The sequence below is a fragment of the Apaloderma vittatum genome, unplaced genomic scaffold (genome assembly GCF_000703405.1).
Source record: "Apaloderma vittatum isolate BGI_N311 unplaced genomic scaffold, ASM70340v1 scaffold12914, whole genome shotgun sequence".
Classification (NCBI taxonomy): domain Eukaryota; kingdom Metazoa; phylum Chordata; class Aves; order Trogoniformes; family Trogonidae; genus Apaloderma; species Apaloderma vittatum.
In genome coordinates, this window is record NW_009714394.1 from 27,334 (window position 1) to 51,160 (window position 23,827).

The following is a 23,827-nucleotide window of genomic DNA, read 5'->3' on the forward strand; positions in this document are numbered from 1 at the left end:
GAGGGGGAGGGTGGGGGCGGGGGGGGAGGGTATGGATGAGGGTGGGCAGCAATAAGAAAGGCTGCATTTCAGATCCTTCAGCTTATTGTTTAATTTATCTGGAAATTAAGTCTCACAAGGTCTAAGGTCCCAACCCCACAGTCTGCACTCACAGGAGCGCACACGAGGTGTGCTGTGCTCTGGCACCTCTGACACAGCTTCAGCACCCAAGGGTGCTGCTGGAGGCAAACGCTGTGTGACACAGCCACACACACACCCTCACCCCACAGTAACTGACGCCGGACCTGCTGTGCTTGGAGCGATTCTTCCTCCCCTCCACGCTGAGCAGGGAAAATAATGACCCCTCCCTCCCCCGGCCTCCAGCCAGCCCCACACCTGTCCGTGCCGCAGCAGGAAAGCCACTGCCAGGAGCTGCAGGGAAGGAGCCTCACGGTGAGCAGAGGGGCAGCTGTTTTACAGACTTCAGGCCACTTCCCGGAAGACATATCACCCTTGCAGGACAAAGAGTTAAAACTGACATAACTGTGATTTATTAACATGAATTAAAATGCCCAACCAGTGCTGCAATGTGACAGTATATTAAAAAAAATTAAAGATCATATACTGTACTACTTTCACAAAGATCACACTTTTTTTTTGCAAAAGAGACTTATTATATACAATACTATATCAAATGAAAGAAGCTTTAAGCAATTTTACAAGCAAAAGAAATACAGTATTTACAGCACTCGTCAGAGACATTAGAAACAGTCTATACATTAAATTACAATTTCTGCAAATAACTGATGAAACAAAAAGCCATGTCCACACCAAAACTATAAAAATCTGTATTGCATCGTTTCCTATCTCTATGCACACAAAGAACTGTTGACAGAAGAAAATGAGAAAAAAAACCTGTTAGTGCCATCACTTAGCCTGTGTACTTATTTAATTACATATGTATAAAAGTAATATAGAAAACATTCACTAAATGAATTTAACTGCAACAATAAAATTTTAAAGATTATGCAGCATCAAACCTACTGCCAGAAAAAACAGCTGGAATGTTCACTTACAAAATAAAAAGAAATACCTAATACTGGCTTAACAGCACATTTTCAGGAATCTTAAAAAGCAAAAAATGGAAAGAATACAATGAAAGAGCACTGGTGTTTGCTTTTATACAAAGTATCATGTACAAGCTTTAAAAAGTACCTCGAATAGGTACATATGAAATATACACAGTTTATATTACAGAACATTTTAAAAATGTTGAGAATTAAAGGGATCTGTTTTAATGCCACCCTGAACCATGGTAATTGTTCTGAAAAGTGGGCGGCACCTGTGCTCTGTGGATGGGGATCTGTCCGGGCACTGGCGAGGCCTGCTGCGGCCCCTGCACGCCGTGGGGCAGGGTGACAGAGCCAGGGTGAGGGCAGAACCCCGACGCCGTAGGGGTCGCGATACTGTTTGGTCCTTGAGGTTGGATGTGAGGACCCTGACCAGGGAGTGGGCAATGAGGTCCTGTTCCAGCAGGCTGATGTTGGGGTCCAGGTCCTAAGGTCGTGTGATGCGGGGCTTGTGAGGAATAGGAGGAGACGCTCGTGTGAGCGCTGGAAGGGAAATGGGGGGGCGCTTGATGAGACGGGTGGTGTAACCCTTGTGCTGACGCTGGGTGATGCCCCGAGCCTATAACGTTGGAGGGTGGGGGGGGGGGCGGCGGAGGGGCAGAGTTGTGCTTGCAAACCTTGGTGTCCGGATGAAGGATGGGGAGGTTGGTGGTGGGGGAGAGGACCTGGTGGCGGAGGTGGCGGCGGCAAATGGTGACCAGCAGCTGGCGAATGAATGTGCGATCCGGGAGCTACCGCCACGGCATGAACCGGACCGACGACGTGTGCTACAGAGTGCTGCTGATGAGTACTTGGCTGCTGTACAAGGTGAGGTCCTGGAGCAGGCGGTGGTGGCGGAGGAGGTGGAGCAGCAGACGCCGACGCCTGGTGATGAAGACCGGGGTTCTGAGAAGGCAAAAAATGCCCTGCAGTTACGTGGTGTCCCGGCACTGTTTGCTGACCCGCGGTGCCAGGACGCGCTAGGAAGCGCTTGATTTGGTCCGGATGAGAACACGGTCTGTTGGGGTATGCTGCCCTTGAGCTGACTGTAGCTCTGAAAGTTTCCAGAGGGCTGCTGGCTTTGATAGTAAGTAGAAGAAGGAGGTGGGGGGGGGGGGGGAGGTGGTGCATTGCTGTTCAGATTCTGTTGGTTAAACTGGCTGGAAGAAGCTGAAGATTGTCCTGAAGTTGTCTGAGTGAAGAGAGGTCCGCCAGCCTGCTGCTGAGTACCAGGCGGGAGGGCTGGTGCTGCCGGATAGAAGTTTCGGTGCGTTTCCCTCTGGGGCGTCCCCACTTGAGGTGACTGCGGGTGATGAGGGGAGGTGGTGCATTGCTGTTCAGATTCTGTTGGTTAAACTGGCTGTAAGAAGCTGAAGATTGTCCTGAAGTTGTCTGAGTGAAGAGAGGTCCGCCAGCCTGCTGCTGAGTACCAGGCGGGAGGGCTGGTGCTGCCGGATAGAAGTTTCGGTGCGTTTCCCTCTGGGGCGTCCCCACTTGAGGTGACTGCGGGTGATGAGGTCTGTATGGAGATCCCAGCTGCTGCGAGTGAGGCTTTGGTGACAGGTAACCATGCTGCACGGGCGCGTGAGGGGTAGACGGCTTGGGAGGGTTTTCGATGTGAGGCGAAGGGGGGCAATGCAGCTTCAAAGGTGCGGACGGCAACTTCTGTGAATGTGGAAGTTGCTCGGCGGAACTGCGCAGGTGCGGTTGAGACGGGTGATTTTTTGAAAGTGCTTGGACACTGTTGGTCAGCTGTTTTTGTTGCAGCTCGGATTTCAGGTGATTCGCACATTCGGCTTCAGGGGCATTAGCTGCAGTTTCCCAGTGCGAATCTGGTTTTGTGGGTGTTTTACCAAGCGACTGCATTGAAACTACAGGACTGGGTGAAGAGGGCTAGAATGAGAAGAAAGTCAGTCAGTGCAAAATATTCAAAATACTCAACTACGCATGCATTAGAATGAAAACAACTCAGAATACTGTTCTCTCCTTCTGATGGTGAAAAAAAGTGTTAAGGCACAGGAGATGTATTTGGTATAAGAATAACAGTGACAACAGAAAGCTCCAAGTTACTAAAGATGCTATTTTTAGCATGTATGTACCAATCATTCTTCAAAGCCAAAGACTAGCAAATGTAATTTAAGGCAGTAACAGAAGTATGACCCATCAGGTCAAAGTCAGGCAAAATTTGTTATTTGTTAAAGCTCTGGATCTCCGAGTCTGAAAGAATTAAGTCCAGCCTAGACCATTTACAAAAAGAAAGCCAATTTCAGAGTGATGTAACATTTTTAAAACTGGCATAATGCAAACAAATGGACTAAATATTACAACCTGAAGTACTTCATTTAACGCTGCACACGCAGCTACTCAACATCGTTCTCCTCCTCAGTGCCTCTAGTGACAAACACTGCCAAACCCTGACATGGCCAGAGCAAACTGCTGTTAAGGTAAGAAGTGTGTAAATCACATTACTACTGCCCGCTCTGACTGGCAGTTCATCAGCATCTGCCCTCCAGAACTGTGGTGATACTGTCTGTGGTGGCACTGATTCCACTGATACAGTCTCTTCTGTGTCCACAGAATGCAAAATCAGACACAAATAGGTAAAGCTATTGAAAGAACAGAATATAAACCAACTTTTTAGCATGTACGGACTACCACAGATAGTCTTACAGATGTTTACCTATGTCAAATTATTGCACAGACAGATGAACATGTATGTACGTCACCCAAGTAGTGAACCGTGAGCTTAACATATTTTAAACCTAAATCAGAGATGTATGTACGTACTCACGCACACACGATACAACACACACACAAACACCCACGTGTCTGCATCCACTGTGCATTACCTTGCTTGCTTTTGATGGGCTCTTGCAAGTCCTTTGTGAAGTATCCGGGGACGGACATTCCGAAGTAGGCTCTGGGTTTTCAGGATCAGGTTCTACAGACACAAAGCGGAGACGTAAGTATAAAAGTGGGAAAATCAAGTCTTTTGCAACGATTGCCAAGCACTTTGTGTTTGACTTTAAAAGCTATTCAAGTTGTTGTAAGAGACTACTCAGTATGTCAAGTGTCATACAAGGTCATCTGCTTACTGACCTTCCATAAATTCAGTGAAAGAAAGGACCTTAAGCTGCAACTGGGAAATGAGATTTGAATGAGATGAAGGTGGAGACTGAACATGAGACGGTGAGCATGGGCTACAAGGTGATTCTCCTCCCCCTACAGATGAAGGAGACCCAAACACAGTATTAGAATGGTTACGGACTACCACAGGGGCACTGGTCAGAGTCATCTACCTGTGACACGAGCAATCAACTCACCACTGTCCTTGTCTTTCCTGTGATCACTAAGAAGTAAAGCTCTCTGGTAACTTCGTTCTCTCACTTGTTCCACGGAGGTTGATGCAGTCCTGGAAGAGAGAAGCATGTTTTAAATTTAAGAGGATGTACACCCACAGACCAAACTGAGGACAATGTATATGCAAATACTGGGTCAGAGAAAGTTTACGGGGATGACTCCATGTGAGAACCAAATAACGAGTTGTGCATAAGGAATCTGATTTGTTAAGTAGTTGGTGTCTATTTTCTCCTGCTTTAAGTACACCAGTCTCTTGCAACCTTGTTACACTGCAAGGACTGACAATTAACTCTGAATATGGAAACAACATCTGTAGATCTGCGCAGATTTTTTCTTTTTATGAATAGTTGAAAAGTCAATAGCTACACTTCAAAAAATAAGGATTGTAGGTACTGCTTCATATTTTCCATTTGTAGAAAATGTCTTCTTCCAGAACTGGGAACAGTCTTTTGTTTTAAAAAAAAAAAATTTGCTCTTTGATAGTGGATCCATAGCTGAAAATACTGTAAAAATACAGATACATCTCTCTCTTTAAGCTTCTTTCAACGTTCATTTGCCAGATAGTGAGTACAAAATGACAGGCACAGCTTCTCTTTTATGATCAATTACATCTGACAACCACAACCTGATCAAGAACATCCTAAGTGACAGCACTCTACAAAACCGATTTTTTTCTTTCAGGCAAGAACATACAGCATTATAATACTGTTGCACTAAAACAAATTTTGGTGCAGTCTACAGGATTACTGCACAAACTTACTAATGAATTCTTCGCTGTTCAGCCTGATTCCACATCCTTTCTGCACAGTGAACTTAGAGCCCCTTTGATTTTTGTGCCGGTAACATTTTGGAGACCTCTACCTTAAGACCACCCAAACCACAATGAAGAACGTCATGCAACGTTTACGCAGACTGAAGTCATTCTATCTCATCCCCCTGCACACACTGTGCCTCTCCCCAGGATTTCTGGGTTGGAGTACCTGCCCAGCATCCAACAGAGCGTGTGGTCAGCACACAGGGGAACCACGGAATGGCGATGAACAACGACGGAAGTACCACCACACTCTCTCTACCTGAGCAGAAGGAGCCGCTGGCCACCCGCACCCAGGCCTGCACACGGCAGTTCAGCCACGGCAAATGCCACAAACACATTCCAGCCAGATCACTGAAAAACGGACTTTAGTCTCAAGTCTTCTAGAAACATTTGCTAATCAATAGAAACTCTTCTCCTGTTGTGCCCTTCTTCCCTCCACTGCTTTTGGAAAGGTTTACTCTCTCCAGCCCCCAGAGGAAGCAGTGGAGATGCAGGGCCATGAGGGCAGAGCCAAGGCCACGCTGAGGACAGGACTTGAATCTCTCTGAGCCATGACGAAATCCTCGTCATCCTGCTGCCGCTCGCTCCTCCACACACCTTCGCAAGCACACGCAGCCCAGCCGCTGCAATGGCGGAAGGTGCACGTCTACGCACCGATGCCTTTTTCTGCATGTTTACAACGGTACTTTCCCTGTGCAATTTTATAACCTACACAAATAGGCAACTTTTCTTGCTCAAATTTTGCTCTTAGTCAATTAAAAAGCAAAGCAAAATGCAATTAACTGGTGTATTATGGGTAATTTTTCATACATTCTAATCTTTATGAGGTATCTGCTGCATTTGTGAGGAAAGAGGTAACATGACTCCTTACTAATCTGCAACTGCACCCTTATCAGTGAAAGCTAGATTTCCAACAGAAAAGGACTTGGAATTAAATAAATGGTTCTTCAGCGCTTTAGTCCTGCGGTGGTGTTGGCTTACCACTGAACTTCTGGTTCATTCTTCTCACTGGAAGATTCCTTAGTTGCACAGTTGTTGCCAGTCTCTTCCGGAGCTGTGTTATAAACAGTAGTTGGCAGTGGCACAGGCAGGCTTGCGGCGTTATCCGTTTGCTCCCCATTTTCACCGCTGTTGTTAAACCCATCATTAGCACCAGGGTTACTACTTGTATTTCCTCCACCAGCAGCATGAGGAGATACAGTAACCAGGGGAAAGTTTTCTGTCTTTGAGCCACTTTTTCTAGCTTCTCGTTGTCTCTTACGGTATTCTAGTAAGGATACCTAGGGAAGGAAAAAAACCAACACAACACAAAATAAACATTAAAAGGGAAATTTACTTGTTTCTTTCTCACTGTTTCAATTAGAGGTATTCTTTCTTTACAACATACCATCTTGCTTCTAAAGGAAAATGGGGATGGACTAACTGCAGATATATCACTACATCTGCAGGGAATTTACAGAATACTGGGCTACTAATAATGATTGTGAGGATGACGTAAAACAAAGTTTCTGCCAAGAGATAGAAGTACGCATTCCACCTCGGGGAAGAAGCAGCAAAAGGTTCGCTGCTAAGTCATACTGTTGGGTGATGCTACAAGGGACTCTACAGTTTTTCCTGAAACTTTAGTAAAAATTTACTGATACAGTAAAGCTAAACTGTCACATCCTGCTGTCAGTTTGACTCCCTCAGATGAAAATCCCACCATGCTTCTGCTTCACTCTACTGCATATGCCAAAGGATCCTCTGAGCTCTTCATAGACTTTTCTTAACATAGAGCATTTTCAGCTTAAAACTTTCCTACTTTTCCCAGCTTATTTTGAATTTTTGTCTTTACTGCACTCTACAACAGATTGATTAAGAATGTATTTTAAAGCTAAATACCAAAGTCAAGTGTATTGCCAAAAACAATGACACATGAAGGGAAAAGTCATTTCCACATTGTATCTATATATATACGTATATAAAAATCACTACACAGAAGCTTCCACAGAAAACATTACCTCCAGTGAGAAAAATAAATTTTCAAGTGTTTTCACTACGTACTTTCAGGATTTGAAGCAGAAATCTGAAATACTGACCTTTGGACCTACTTTATTCAGTAATGACATTAGTTGGGTGGAACTAACATTTAATGTCTTTAAATCTTTTCCTCTAGTTACCAACAACCTACTCTGAACCATGTAACGTCCAAAACAAGAAACTGAAGTGCAATTAAGGAGAAAAAAAAAAAAAAGAGATAACTGGCTTAGTCTTCATCTGTTTCTACACAGAGAGAAAAGCCAAGGCAGACCGCTTTGTCTGCAGTCCTAGGGATTTTTGTTTGATTGCTTTTGAACAGATCTATCTGTTAAACACTAATCTATGTAACACAGTAGTAACAGTTTAAAATATTTGTTTTTTCATGATAGAAAGTTTAAGTTAAGATCTGATCTTGCTTTCAAACAATAGGTAGACATTCCATTACATGACTAAGAGCCCTTGAAGAACACCACTTTAAAGACAGTTTAAATGTTAAGAAGGATGAAATCTATGCAGTGTGTGGCTACTATGTACAGAACGTATTGAAATGTGATGAGCCTGTACAACAGTGAGAGAAAATAAAGGAGAAAATGCCTGTAGAAATGTTGAAACACAGAAAAACCTCCTCTAACAACTACATAAGGACACTGACATCTTGCGTGGTCCTAGGAAAAGTTTCTATTACTGTCCTACAAAATTCCTGAATTGTGACTTTCTCCTTAGGCGAGATGCCTCCCACTTCAAACACTGTAAAAAGCTGCATTTTTGTGGGTGTCCCTGGAAAACCTAAACCCCATTCTTGCAGTGGGTACCGAGCTACATTTTTCTCTGATTGTTTCTTCAACCAGAGGCTTTTAGACAGGAATCAGGGGGTGGGGGTTGGGTGGTGCTCAGGGAAACACCACCTTTTTCCATGTGGGGATTAGGGCAGCATAAGCTCTCAGCAGTAACAACCTGGAAGGATCTCTATCAGCAAGAGAAAGGAGGGAGGGTTACAGAAGCACCAACAGTTGCTGGGATTTGAGAAGAAATTAATTTAACCATCAGACAGAGAAGAATGTGAACTACAGCTATTTTGGCTTCTTCTCTGTTTCTTTGGCTTTGCCAAAACAGCAGGGCTACAGTAACACACACGGATGGATGTGTAAGATTCTCAGGGTCAAGAGCAAGTAAGAACAGAGCTTCTACCACCTTGCTTCAGTTATGTCTCAGTTTGAAGCAAAGCAAACAAAAATTCAGCTCTGAGGGAGAACTTCTGAAGGAAGAAATCGTGAGTGCTCCCTAGCAGGATGCCCCCAGAGCACAGGGCAGGTGTGTACACAGGGGTGCAATGGGACTGAAAACCCAAAACTCCGCTGTGCATGCACGTACACACACCGAATATGCCCGCAGCTCTCTGATCGTTACTTCCATAGAGAAAATAAATCACGTATTTCAAACATCCAAGACTACTGGTCTGTTATGAGACACAACTGGCAAGCTGCTGGCATTGCCTTCCATGCTTGTCATCCTTTCTACACGGAGCAAAGGGAGTCCAACCTGACAGTGGAGTCAAAGACAGGTACAGAATCACAGAACGGTTTGGCTTGGAAAGCACCTTCAAGACCATCTAGTTCCAACCCGCTGCCATGGGCAGGGACACCTTCTACTAGATCAAATTATTCAAAACCCCATCCAACCTGGCCTGGAACACTTCCAGGGATGAAGCATCTCCAACTTCCTGGACAACTTGTCGCAGCGTCCCATCACTCTCGCAGAACAGAGTTTCTTCCTAATATCTAATCTAAATCTATTCTCTTTCAGTTACAGAGAGTAACTTGCAATTCTGGTTTCAGATGCCCATGACCACACCACCTACCTAAAAAAATGGCTTCCTGAAGTAGCAAATTTAGCTTAAACTTATTTTTCAAATGCAGTATTTTACACCCAAAAAAATGAAAAAAAAAAGAAATTAAGCCAAGAAAACAATTTCTTGAAATTAAGGATTTCCATGTAGTTCTAATAGCGAAACCAAGATAATTTAAGTATAAACAGATCAGATTTTTAAAGTCTCCTTATAATTTATCTGTCACTGCAATTTCTCACAGTAATTCCTAACAAATTTCACAGTATATGATATATGTTCTGTATAACAGAATACTGTAATACTTGGTGGCATAAGCAACCATTTCCAAGCCTGAAAAGCAATTATTTATTGAGCAATTCCTTTAAGACTCACATGAATTTGTATCTACTACTTGGAAAAAATAAATTTACTAACAGGCATATGCAGCTTTTCATTTTTTTTATACTTCCCCTGGATAATGTCTGCTACATTATAGTATCTAAAGATGAGTTATCAGTTGTTTTTTTAATTGTATTAGGGTTCTTTTTGTTATAGAAGTATCACTAGCAGGCTACGTAAGACAGAACAAATCATTCTTAAAATTATAACCTTTTTCTTTTGTGGAGGATTCTGGGGTGTGCAATTTCCATCCATCAAGTTGTCATTATTGACAGTCCTTCCAAAGCCAGATGCAATTCCATCTTCTGAAGTACAAAAAACAGATGCTTCCATGAACATGCCTCTAGCATCGTCTTGAATCAGGCACTTTGACTCGCTTATTCTGAATCCACCTCCTACCTCCAACTGATGTGAAGGGGTCAAGTCCCTCAAATTAGAATTCATTGAGAAATTTACACCTGTCCTGTCGGGACTTTTTACCCAGGAAGAATAAATTGTGCCCCGTCCACAATGAGCAGTTTCTAATTGGCTGTTTGAATCAGTCCTATCATGTGGGGGGGCTTCCAGGTTTTTATGCAGCGCGCTTTGCTCAGTTACTTCGAGTCCCAGCTGGAGGTCTGACACAGATTCCATTTCTCCAGTGCACTGCCGTGTGACATCAGTCCTACTCCTTGGACTGGAATATCCAATAGTCTTTATTTCTTGCAGGCCTATTTCTGTGAGGTTGGAATTTCTGAAAGAATTCAGTGCTAGAATCGATGCTCTGTCATATCCCTGTGTGAAGAGAAAGCATGTCAAATATTTTTTCCAACAAAGCTGCAACTATTCCGACATTCAGTTGTGCCTTTAAATAAGATTAAAGGCATGAATTTATCTATTTTTAAGTAGTAGTTGTACAGCCAGATACTTACTTCTACTGTTTACCATGTATAGGTAAAAGCATTTTAATAAAATGCACATTAACCAAAGTCAAAATAAACCTCAAATATCAGTTTTGTGACTGGCAGAGAAAGGGGAAGAGCTTTCATAGGAGCAAGTCCCTGGCCAGAAGGTTGTAAAGCACTTGCTTCCACTCAACATAAAAGGGATCCTCAGCGTTAAAATATTTCAAGAAGGAAAAAGGAAAAGCTTTTCTGAGACACTTTTAAGGCCAACGTTAAGGCCAATGTTAAGGCCAGTATTGTGTAGAGGGGGGAAAAAAGTTTTCTTATGTTACAGAAACTCCTTTTGTACTTCTTAAGACTGTATTAACCACATACCCATGGCTGGAAGTAGCTTTTCCAAACTAACACATTTTTAGGTTTTCATTAATCTTTTTCACATTATTTGTATTATAAAGCAAAAATTCCTAAGTAAAACTCCTCTTTCTGAGTCAGGTTAAGTGCGAAAATATTCAATTACAATAGTCTAGAAGTAATGGTTAAATTCTATCTAGAAGTAATTGTTAAATTGAGTCAACAGCTGTTATTGTCTGAAAAATTCTGTGTATTTCAACATTTGTTAAGGTTTTGACCTAAAACAAACAAACACACATGTATGTGCTTAACTCCCAAGGGCAAGTATTTAGATCATTTACATGACCCACCAGAAGCGAAGGTCTCCATTAGTACAACCCACTAAACAAACTTTTTTACGGTCACTTATTTTCACCTCCTGTCCCACACGGCGACCTGTCATCCCACCTGTGCAGCTCCCACGCCCAACCCAGCTCCATGCTGCCACCGGGAGTTCCCACCCTCCTGACACACTGCCCTGTGGCCGGGCACCTCCTGGCACCTGGCAGAGGCTCCCTAACTAACCCACAACACCCAACAAGTACTCTTCTACTCTGCTCTCTCTCTCTCAGCATCATTAGGCTCAACAGAAACAAGAGACGCTGGTAACAAGGAGAAATGTTAATTTAAATCTAAAAGCAGGCTGAAAAGCTCAAGTGCTTCTCTGGTCTTCCGTGAGTGCCATCAGGATTTTTAAGTTATACAGAAGAAGAGAGAGGGAAGAGTTTAAAACTGAAAACAGGTACAGTGGAAATATAAAGTAATAAGCAAATAAAACCGGTGGGGAAGTTACCCTTTACATTCCAGGAAACCTGCTGCTGAAAAGCATCTACTAAGAAAGATGCAGCCATGGAGCTGAGATTAAGATTCCATTTGCAGTTTTGGCAAAACATTCTTACCTCTTGACTGTAAGCTCGCCTTTTTATTTCTGGGGAACTGTCAGGTGAGGAAATATTCTAAATAAATAAGAAGAAATTGCAAGTCAATTTCGTTTTTAGCCTTGTGAAATGTAAAACACCCCCTTGTAACAGGAATACAAATAGTGATTTACACAGGAATGTTGAAACACATTCTCTGAACACACAGAGATTTGTTACAAATCTCACCTCAAAGTGCATGGTATTTCCGTGTATACATGGAGTTACAGGAGTAACTGGTGAATATATGGGTTTGTAACCATTTCTACAAGCTTCATCTTCTGTTTTTACCCTAGGAGGAGTAGCAAACAATGACGGCTCGGAGGCAGTGATGTCAGCATGAGTTGGTGTGGCATATGGGGAAGGAGTAGGTGTGGAGGTTTCTGAGAACGCAGACTCTAACAGCTGATACAGTCTTCGTTTTTTGAGTGGTGTGGTTAGATCTGTGTGTTAAAATTGGAAAAAAGCCAAAAGAGATCTAGATATAGTAATCTTTTACAGTTGTATAAGTACTTGATGTCATGAAATTACAAACTCCACATTAATAAATTAGTAAGATGACAAAAATCTCTTAAGGGCAGGCTTCCTGAAAGATGAACTTCACAGCCTACAGACTTCCTGAAGGATAAACTCTTTTAATAGCCTATACATGTATCAGCAACTGAAATTCGTGTGCTAGGATGATGGGAAGAACCATCTAGGCTTCCAGAAAAGGGAAAGTCGATCTCCATGCATTTTTAAGACTGTTCCTATAAGAAGTGGAAATTCGAAGGTCAGGACCATACACAGGAATCGTGTGCCACACTCCATATCGCTACGGAAGCCTGTTCAGCTTTCAGCATGTTCCCATTTTGCATTATGCCAAAAGATCACGTAGGTTTTCCCCTGTGCAACACAGGCACACTAGATTTCAAATTAATTCTGAATCTATAGAACAACACAGAAAATTAATTTATAATCTAAATTCTTAATATTCATAGTCAAAAACATTAGTCTTGTGTTGACTGTGACTGCTATATGCCGGTTACTCATTTAATACCAATTAAACTTTAAAGTGGAAAAAATCCCCAATCACTACGCAACAAAGCATGTTTTAAAGAAACTATCAGGAAACACTGCAAATACCCATGGAATTTTCATTAACTTGTCACTTGAAAAAAACTCACAAGTCTTCCATGTTTAACTACTTTGACATAGCTCTTGCGCACTGTGTCACTAAAAGCTTTACCTGTTAAGGAACAGCTGTCATTCAGTAACAAAGGACTTTTATTTTCACCATTGATGGCTGGACTTCTAGACCTCTCTTGCGATGGTGAATTAAATCTATCAATCATTGTTGAATTTTCTTCTTCCAAAGCCTGCTTCAACCAACGCTGTAATAAAACAAGCTCTAATCAGCGACTTAACAGTTTAACGATAAATGTTTAAAAACGCATCATACATGACAGAACTGGTTTGCCAACCAGCTTTTTTCTGCCTGACTTCATGCCAGCAAATAAACAACTTATTCTTAATTCAAAGGGGATGGGGAATCATAACGAAAGGAAGCATTACCTTCTTACAAGAGCCAGTAACGTTTTCCACAGGTTCTTTTTTCCTCCTCTTTTCTGACAGGAATGGTGAAGTAAAACGAATATAGTGCTTTGGAGTCGAATATACATGTGGACTGTAAGTGAGACCTGGTAAAGAATTCAGTTGAGTAGCCAAAACTTCGGGGTCAGTAGTTATGCGTAGAGGCCTTTCTGATAGACTGTCTGCAGGCTTCCCTGTTTTATCACTCTTTTCACTTAACCATTCACTGACCAAGTGCTAAACAGAGAGAAAGAAAAAATTAATGGTTTATGAGTGTTTTTATCAGTGGCTTTTAGAAATTTTTTAGTCTAATTATTCACCTAGTCAACTGTTACCCAAACCAGGAAACAGATGGTTTCCAGGCTGCAAGTCAAAGCACACACAGGGCAAGAACGAGGCCAGTTTTAGCGAAGTAACGGGGACAGCAGAAGGAACCAGTACAGATCTGCAAATTTAGTAACAGAATTCCAAGACAGATTTTAAACTTTTGCCTGGGCACCTAAGCTGAGGGGAAATAGTGAATCATTAACAAAACAAAGTAAACTCCTCATCAGATTTCCCAACTATCAGGACTGTGCTTCAGTCAATGTGTCAGGCAGACACCTTGAATATTCTTCACTTACTAAGGCAGACTTGTTTAAAAAGGATATTCCTTCCTAGCTAGTTCAGGGTCTTTGAAAAAGGTGCCAGTGGGGTTTAGCTCCTATTAGCAGATAAAATAACCTCCTAAACTTTACAATGGTTCAACAAAGAACACGCAGAAATGGCACATTAAGTATTATTATGATATTAAGGCTTTAACACAAATTATCATAAAATGCTTAAAATTAAGTTGTTCATCTTTTACAAACCTATTTATATTTATTAATTCATTTTTAAAGCAGGACTTTCTCCTCACTTAAGATATACTGGGTAAGATAAAATGAGAAGTTTCACAGACATTTATCCTTAATGCTATGCAACAGCAAAAATAGGCAGTGAAACTCAGATTTCTCAGATATCATCCTTCTTTTTTGCTATGCAACATGCGAAAAAGGGAGAAAGGTTCTAGTCTTCCCTCTGACAAGAATTTAACAGTAATGCAATAAGCAGTGACAAAGGATGACTCAAGTGCCTTTTGGGGAAAAAAAAAAATATATGTAAGTTAAGTATGTTTGGGGACTTAACATACGCCATCTTGAAACTGTTACTGTTCATTTGACAAGAAGTTTCAACCTATGACTTCCTTCCCTTTCCCCTTCAGCTAATAAAATTTTCAGAAGAACTGGAAAAGCACAATGAAAAAAGGAAATTAAGGGTCTGTAGAATTTTAAAGTAGAAAGTTTTATTTCTTTATTCACACTTGCAGATTTAAGATTTTGAGTGTCTTTAAATATTGTGGTATTTCTTCAGGCTTCTTGCAATATAGTCCAATAAAAATTTTTAAAACAAAGCACTGAAGAGAATAAAGAATCTTTCCTCTAAACAGGCACATAATAAATTTTGAGTGATTAAAATCATTCACTTTACAATGGAAGTACTGATGTTAACTATTTCCTTTGAGGTATTCTGTTTGCTACTATTAAAATATCTTCCAACAGAACAAAAAAAGGAAAAGAAAGTTTTTTTGCCTTCTTTTTTCCCTTTTTTATTAACACTGATGCATCTGTCTATAACTTTTTAAAAACTCAGCTGAAGTCCGTCCTTTTATCCCCATCCCTTAAGAGACATACCTTCTTTGTTTTAGGATATTTAGTAGGGCATTTATTAAGTGCTGGAGCTTCTGTTTCAGTAACCATTTCTGTAACGACAGTTTCTGTTTCAGGCTCAGCTACCAGTGCAGCACTCTCCGTTTCATTATGCTGTGACGTTACTTCCACATCAGGAGAAGACGGCTGGATATCTGAACACATGCTGACAGTTCTGTGTCGCCTACGCTGCTGTCCGATGTGAGTTCTACTCCGCGAGAAGCTTTTTCTCTGTTTAGCTCTATTAACTTTGGCTGGGGTAGGCTTGGTGGCAGTTTCTTCTTTTGCTGGTTCCTGCAACAACACAGAAGTCTAGTAAACAGATCCCCACCCATCTAAAGCTACCTACCTTTCTTAAAACAACATGTCAGTTCCCCTTTCCTATACCGGTCCAGAAAAACTGCCTCCCATTTATAGAGACAGTCTGTCTTTCTATCTGTCTTCAAGGCAAACTACGAGATTTCTTGTATTTTCCTCACAAAGCCCTGCTGTATCACTGGCAGAGCATTCACACACACCACTCACTGGTGAGATCACCACAGATTCGTGGAAGAACTGCCACCCTACATCCATTCATCCGCAACCCAGAGAAATCTGCTCCGTACATCATGATGTCTTTCAGCCCAATACCCTTTTCGTAATTTAGTTTATTAAGCGTTTAGCGTTGTCACAAAAGGTAGTCAGCAGCATGCTAACAGAAATTATCCTGGGAAACAACCTCAACTGAGGAACCTGTAGGAGTATTTGCAAGGTACGAGCCATGCCAGCATCAAGCAACAATAAAGTAAAAAATTGTTTACAAAACATCAAATATCACCTGCAAGAACTCAGAACAAACTACGCCTTAATAATTCCTTACCCTTAAAAGAGAGGATTATAACCTGTTCCTGAACAACCCACTGAAGAAGCAGGCTGTTCTCCATCGGTTAGAGGGTGCCAAAGGAAAGCCCTTGGCTGAAGTCAGCATCAGTAAACACCTCCTATCCTGCACTACAGAGACTGAACTACACAGCTGGGGGCAGTGTGCACATTTTCATAGATTAATATAACTGGAATTCCTCATCAGCAAATTCTACACATTTTCTCAAAATAAAGAAATCAAAAGCATACATAAGATAGGGATGTCTAAGAACTACTTAGATTTTGGTAAAACATATTTGAGTTCAGAGGGAAAAAAAAAATTTTATACATCATGAAGTGTAGCTCAACAGCCATGTTAAAAGCCAACTTTATTTTAAACTTCCAGATAACTACCTGAATAAACTCAGTGTCGTTGATAATCTGTGCTTCCTTGCATTCTGATTTAACCTCAGTTTTTGCTGTGCTGATTCTTTCCAAAGCCTGTTCTCTTCTTTTTTCTCTTTTTTCTAGTCTGGCAAAAGCTTGTAGGATAGCTTCCATTTTTCGTTCTTCTCTTGTCTGAAAGATTTAATAATAATCATGATCAACTTTCAGTCACAGTCTTTCATATATGCAAGTATGTGAACAAATACTTTTTTTTTTTTAGCACTTCAGAACACATTCCATGTTATGTTAAGCTGACATAGAGCTCAATTTCAGAGAAGCTCAGAGGAAAGGGAGATGCTACTATGTCTGTCAATCATTACAGATGTCTGAAGAAAGGCCTGCATTCCTACCAACATGACACACAAGAACAGGAATCCCTTCTTTGGATTTAAAACTTGCTAAAACCTGTGATTTACTAGTAAATCACTCACCTATGAGCATAAAAAGAATACACAGCTCTGAGTGACTTCCTTGCATGTGAAGTATTTAAAAACAACTAATGACCAGAAATATATGAAATACTAATACATCTACGGAACAACAAGAGAAAGCTCTATCACTCTCCGACCCAATCTTTCAACTGTCACAAACTACATCAAAATGTACAATTAACATCCAAGAATCACTATTTCAAAATAAGTTAAATGTTCCATTTATTGATAATTGATACCCTAGTGCCGTAGGCTCTAGCAGGCAGATCCTTCCACATGTACAGAGCTCTGCTTAACACAACACAGATGTGGTAGAATTGGGGGCTTCTATAACAAACTTTTGGGGGAGGTTTTCTATAAATGCCTGCTGCTCAACAGTGCATTGATAGCAACAATGTGCTTTCATCAAAGAAAGAATATCTGCAAATATATTGCTCATATGAGTGAATGAGGAACCCAATTTTGTTGCGCCTCTGCTCAGTAAAGCAGGCGAACTTGCAGCTATTTGCAATCCTCCTACTGGAGCTAGAGTACCAACTATTAGAGTACTACTCTTAATGCTACAGCAACTCTTAAATTTCTCAGAGAGCTTTGCTTTAGTAAGAATACAAATGTAAAAGTGACCCTCCCCAAAACAAAACAAAGACATGGAGGAAACAAACAGAACTAAACCACCAACCAAAAAATGCCAGCATATCCTCTGGAGCAAAACCAATATACATCCAACAGTGTTATCAACGAGAATCATTCTTCTAAAGTGTGACAAGATACTGTTGCATGTTAAAATTAGAGCTCATGCTGTCATTCTTCAGATTTTGTATTAAAAAATCCCAGATTTTACCTGAGCCGATTTTGTTCTCTCATGTCTAACAAACACAAGGTGTCATCAGTTTTGCTACTGACAGAGTTGTAGGAATTACTGACCAAAAGGAATGTACACCACATCCCCTTTTATTGTCTTTTTTAAATGGCTGGGCAGATGCAGGCAGTTTTGGTGCCACTTTGAACTCCACCTACCACAAGTTCTGTGAGCACGAACAATAAAATTTAAGGTCCAAATATTAGTGTTTTGTTATACAACCTGGCCAAGATTTTGACGTAACTAGAAATTTCAATTATCTCACGTTCTGAATGCCTAACAAAAAAAGAATTTTAAAATGCCAGTTTTTCTAACACTGTTGTACCAACCTCTGGAAATTAGGATTTCTGTAGCTTTGCGAGGAACTCAAAAAAAATAGTTAGTCAACCTAATATCCTGACTCCCGATGCTATCTAGAAAAATTGCCATTACAAATAACAAGCAATAATAAAGCATGAAGAAAATAAAATCCAGATCATTTCTACAATGTCTTTTTCAAAAGCAATTAAAAATATATATGTTTGAAAATAAAAGCAGGTTTTTATCAGAAAGGAGTAAGCCAGATGCAACGCTCTCAAACAGCAAACCATTTCAAGTTGACACTCCTGTAAGTATCTGACTCCCTACTGGCTCAGATTCTACAAGCCTGCAAAAAGGGCCGCAACGAGCATGGCAAGAGGAGGCGTCACAAAGTCTTAGTGACAACTTTAGGCAGCTACTTGCTTCTTAACTTACCATCTTCCTTTTCCTTTCTGCAATCTGCTCCTCCGATTCCATTTCTACTTCATTGCTAATGGGAGTTTTTTCTTCTATATCATCAATAAAATCTGGCTCCTGAAAGAGGGGAAGGACTGCTTTACAGAAGCTCTATGACTTTTGAAAACTTAAAGCTACAGAGAACTAAGAATTCTCAGATCATTATATCAAAAGTAATCAAACCAATAAACTGAGACAAAAATCTAAAAAAACCCAAAAGCTGCAATTGACTGGCTTCCGTGTTTACATACAGACCTATTCTTTTCACCATTACTACTGTTTTAAGTTCAGTTTTGAATACAAATCAAGTTCTCCTGTGATTGTTCAATATATTACGCAAAAAGCTCAGGAGAAGGTTCCAAATACCAGTGATTACCTATTAAAAACAACATACACAGAGAAAAAAATCACGTAAGGTGAAAAAGTTTAAATGTTTTCTCTCTGGAGATGATAATTTTTAACAGTCATAGGCTATAGCTTCCAGACTTCCAAGAATTTTTAAACTATTTAGCTACTAAAACCTCAGACCAGTTTGATCAGCTTATGAAAACTGGGGGCCAATATGCTCATTTTTACCTTATTTCCTTCGCTCCTAAGTGATGCTAAAATAACTAGGCAATGGTTGCCTCTCAAAATAACTCCTTTTTCCCCACCCCTAAGTCATCATCAAAATCCATCATATAAGCCGGGGGGCGGAAAAAAAAACAAAACACCAAACCACACGACCCCCAAATGAAAGAAAAGTTACTAAGAGAAGCATTTAACGTGAGCAGATGGCTATCTTTAACAGTTGCTCTGCAAAATTAAGTTAGTAATTAATCTCACAGATCTCACATGCTAGTTCTCTCAAACTGACATATTAAAAAAAGGCTAATTTAAAATTGACTACTATCGCATACTACCAGGTACATTTACCGTATTATCCACCTGTTACCCTCTCTTCCACTTCCTCCACCCAACCACCCAAACTCTATTTAATGGACCTGCAGAGCTCTATTAAACACAGAGCTGCAGCCAATACTTCTTATGCTGGACTGAAGTCTTGTACAGGAGCAGGGCTACTTCTTGGTCTGTTTACAACACTTCGCTCCTCAGTGACACATGCAACTAACCAGAAGACAGGTCAGGGTGGACAGGGAGCTCCTGAAAGCATGACATGAGGCTTTCACATTTGAGAACCACAAAGAAATTCAGAGTGAAAACGTAGAGTTAAAACTGGTATGGGAATCAATGTGCCTTTAAATACAACCAAATACTAAGGAAAACAGAGAATACTATAAAAAATTCTGAACAGCTTATCCATCAATCTGGGGTTTTCACAAGTCTCCACGCCCCTTTTCAGTGACCTCTTAAAATTCCTTTAGTAACTACCACAAGAGAGTACTGGTGTTTAAAAGCTTTTCTTTCTGATCATCTTTGTGTCAATACCTGATTATTTGAAATGGACAGCCTGAGGGGAGAGAGCTTCCTCTGTTTATTATCTGCGATTTTCATTTTGGCAGCTGCTCCCTCACAATCCAATGTGATGTTCTGATTTTGAGTTTCCTTTTCTCTTGAAATATCTTTCTCTTTCTTTCCCTTTTTCCTTCTTGTTTCATATCCAGTATTGATGTTTTCTGTAGGCTCAGAACGTCTAAGAACTGGACATTCAGGATTTTCTTTGAGGCAGGCACAATCCACTTTGTATTTACTAAAAGTAATAAAAAGCAAGAAGGTGTTTTAATCAGGCTGCACGACAATGAGACTTTTCAATACTAAATCATATAAGCCGATACATTTCACATTAAACACCTGCTATGACACAACCCAAACGTATTAAAAATAGTTGATTCAAATTTTCACCAAAATATACAACATTGCTACAATTTTAAAAAAAACAAAAATCTTCACCTACTGGTTAGTGGAATTTGTGGCCGTTTGAAACATGGAATTCGTGGCTGTTTGCCACATGGAGTATTTCTAAATTCAAGGTTAGTATTTGCTTAAAGAACAGACGACATGTAAAGCCTTAGTATATCCTGCGCAGAAATAGAACCACCACACTAAAGAAACTAACAGATGCATGGGAAAGCAGAGAGTTCTTGCTTTATGTGAAGACAGTAGACAGAATTTACCGAACGAGCACACTGGAAAGAACTCAAAGTCACTTTGTACAGTTTTAAGTTCTGCTTGGATATGTAGAAGCTGTTACTCAAACACATTCAACTAACACAGGCTGTGAAACGGCAGGTACTAAACCAAACATGACTACTACATAAAAAGCTCCTATCAGCCAGGCGATTTCTCAGGTTGTCTTCATGTGAGGGACTGCAGGAGGTGTGTCTGCAACACTTAACAGTCGCAGGTACCTTGAGCTAGTCTGAACCCAAGTTCAGACACTACTCTAGGGGCACAACTAGTTCCAATCCCAAAGTAGTAAAGGCACATCTGCCCAGCACTGTGCCCAAACTCACTTGGGAGCAGGTCACAGAAAAGTGAAAACATGAAACAGTTGGGCTGTTTCTGAGAAATAGGCTCTTTGATGCTTCCGTTTCCAAGGTCAGTATTAACGTAGGTGCTCCTGCACAATGGTCCTATACCCTAAAACATGTCCTGCTAGCCAAGAGAAATCATTACTCGATCACTTACAGGACTTATTTTGCCATCAGATTTCAAAGATGTGCTTGAATAACAGTTCCTATGTACGTGAATGGAACTTAATCCATTACTTTCTTTAACGTTTCAAAACAATGCTTGCAGATAAAGGTAGCAGTTTATCAGAACTTTCCCCAGTTCATCCACAGAGTAGCAGTTATATTCAGGAAAACGTGTAATAGGTTACAGAATCTAAGGCACTAAGCATCCAGTGTATTTGATCATTTTTAATCACATACTAAACAAACATGATCTATAACTAAATTCCACAGACACTGTCCGCCTGATGCTGCACTACACAGACACTCTGAAATAAACACATTACTGAACAGTTCCAGATCTTCTTCCCTCTCCTCTCCCCACACTGTGACCCACAGACAATAAATTATCATAGTACATCTTTACTCACATTCACCTAAATTTATTTTCCACATCATTTATAAGTAACTGCAACACTGCTGAAATCAGCAACAGATATCCAGTAATACAAACAAAGAAAACCTGTTCACACACACACACACATCGTTCACTGCGAATACAGTGCTCAAGGTGCCTGCGTCATTAAAGCAGGTAGTGAAGTGAATGATACAAGAACCCCCAAGCCACTCTGAATTGCAACACAACTTAATAAGCATGAGAGGTATTTCAGAACAGCATGCTCAAATACTCACCAATTTCCATAATCAAAATCAAATGCGATAGTAATCTCTGCTCCCTTTGGAATGTTATGGATGGAGTAAATATAAAGATGAATTGTTCCATCTTCAATTACATGCCTCACCTGTATTCAAAAGATTATTACATTATCACGAATTACTTTAGATGTTTCTTTGGTGGTTTGTTTGTTTTAAAAAACAGTATCTGTATAGAAATTGTATAGATTGCTCAAATTACTCGTTGAGGAAACTCAAGGAAAAGAGAACTTCTAAGTAAATATGCTCACCTCTGCGTTTGGCGTGCATGAACGTCTGATGAATCGAGCTTCATTTCCAAAAGTCCTTGCATCAACACACATTTCTAGCCCATGGAATTTGGAATAAAACAAAACAAATGGGTATGGCCTGAAAAAATATTAAAAAAACAGTGTTTCATTATTTTTAAAGATGCTGTATTATCATTCATTCTTTACACTAGTTACCTGTGTAACATGAATGATGCTTGGCACAATACACAAAATTTATGGGTTAATCTGAGAAGATATTTGTATTTAAGACTAATTGGTACATTCTCCAAATGTATTCTCAGAATACTGCAAGTCTGAGTTACAACCCTGAACGTTACTACTTCTGCACAGATCTAAAGGAGGAGGAGGAACAGGGCAAGCATGAGACAGAATACACAAGGTTTTGATTCTTCATCTTTCTTAAAACTTTTCTTATGGCAAGTCCTAAAATGAAACTCAGATGGAAATGTAGGTGTCACATAAAACCACCTGAAAAAAAAAACCGAGTAACACCTTCACATCACTGTCTATCTCCTGCAGTGTCACAATCACCTCATTCTCTCCTGAAGAAAAGGGGCGTCTAAATACTTTGTCAACACATTTTACAGGTGCCATCTCCACTGAGCAAAAGCTTTGTTCTCCAGCAGGCTTCTTGCATTTTCCCGAGGAGGTGTGTCCATCCCCAAGGAGGTGGTCCATGCAGTTAGGGGCAGCACTCAAAATGATCCACAGGAAAAAGCAGCGGTCATGCACCGCTCACAGCAGCTCAACCAACCAGAGAAACTCTGGCAGAAAAATGGCCCCAAGCTGACCCCTGTCCAATTCTGTTCTTAGCCTGATGGACGTAAAATCTCACAAAATACAATGTCCTTGCCATTACCTTCTCAATTATTTTGGGATGGCAGAACCTGCCAATCTCTGGTTTAAGGTGCACAACTACCCAACTGAGAACGCAGGAATCCTGTAACCATGGAAGAACAAAGAAAGAGGAAACTAACTGCTGATAACCGGAAGAGAAGCGAGAGACAAGATTTTGGCTGCAATTATCTTTAATCAAATAACACTAAAATGCAGCAGATAACTAAAGACTCACTTGCACCTGAAGCAAGAGTTTGCCAAAACAGCATTTTAACAGTTACGTTATTAAAACATTTGGAATAAACAAACCTTTTGAAGAAATATCCATTAGCTTCAAATTGTTCTCTCAGCATGAACTTTCCTCTATATTCAATAATAAGTGCATCAGGAGGCAAGTCTTTGGCAGCTTTTAAAATTTTCTTGTTTTTTTGCACAGAACTCTATAAAGACATAAGATAAATTTATGAAGTATAATTTTCTACCATTTTTCCATTATTATATACAGCATATTATGCTTTCACAATTACGGAATGATTCCATATGAACTAAAACCCCCTCCCTTTTTATGATTAAGCCTCCACATTGATTTGATCAAACTGTACTGTCGCCCTATCAATACCAACTGTCTCCCCCAATACCAAGTAGCTACAAACTGGGGTTCAAGGAATGCTTTAGCCCTAGTTCTCCAGTACGTAGCTAAAAACCGACATATTCATGTTCTCATAATTCACATGCTATATCCCTTTGTGCACTTCACTCTCATCACTACCAAGATGAACTGCTGCATTGTTTTGCATAACACTTTCAAAAGGCTTCAATTCCTTCCAACAAAGCAAAACATGCAGACATAAAAGGATGTTCATGATCCAGTCAAGGAAGAACAGAACAGGAAAATGACAAAATAATGCAAAAGAATCCTAAGAGTTTCCAAATTTATTTTCAGATCTTTAGATGGAAGGATGGCTTTTAATTAAAAACTAATACATACCCTGACAATTAGTGAAATCACACCTCTCATAACTGCCATCGCCAATCAAAAAGGAAGTAGCCTCTATGTAGGCAAA

General features: G+C 40.4%; 1 protein-coding gene across 1 annotated transcript in view; it reads right to left on the minus strand.

Annotated features, from left to right (window-relative positions):
* Positions 1–513: 513 nt before the first annotated feature.
* The window catches only part of KMT2E (lysine (K)-specific methyltransferase 2E), a 60,870-nt gene continuing 37,556 nt past the window's right edge, over positions 514–23,827 (minus strand). Inside the window, 20 exon segments of the mRNA XM_009868762.1 lie at positions 514–1,712; positions 1,714–2,063; positions 2,065–2,248; positions 2,446–2,981; positions 3,938–4,029; positions 4,188–4,310; positions 4,415–4,500; positions 6,244–6,542; positions 9,716–10,279; positions 11,679–11,735; positions 11,886–12,139; positions 12,925–13,069; positions 13,251–13,505; positions 14,981–15,289; positions 16,250–16,414; positions 18,308–18,406; positions 19,757–20,018; positions 21,634–21,743; positions 21,906–22,023; positions 23,073–23,203. Of these exon segments, the coding sequence (XP_009867064.1) occupies positions 1,274–1,712; positions 1,714–2,063; positions 2,065–2,248; positions 2,446–2,981; positions 3,938–4,029; positions 4,188–4,310; positions 4,415–4,500; positions 6,244–6,542; positions 9,716–10,279; positions 11,679–11,735; positions 11,886–12,139; positions 12,925–13,069; positions 13,251–13,505; positions 14,981–15,289; positions 16,250–16,414; positions 18,308–18,406; positions 19,757–20,018; positions 21,634–21,743; positions 21,906–22,023; positions 23,073–23,203 (4,578 nt within the window). The 3' untranslated portion in view covers positions 514–1,273.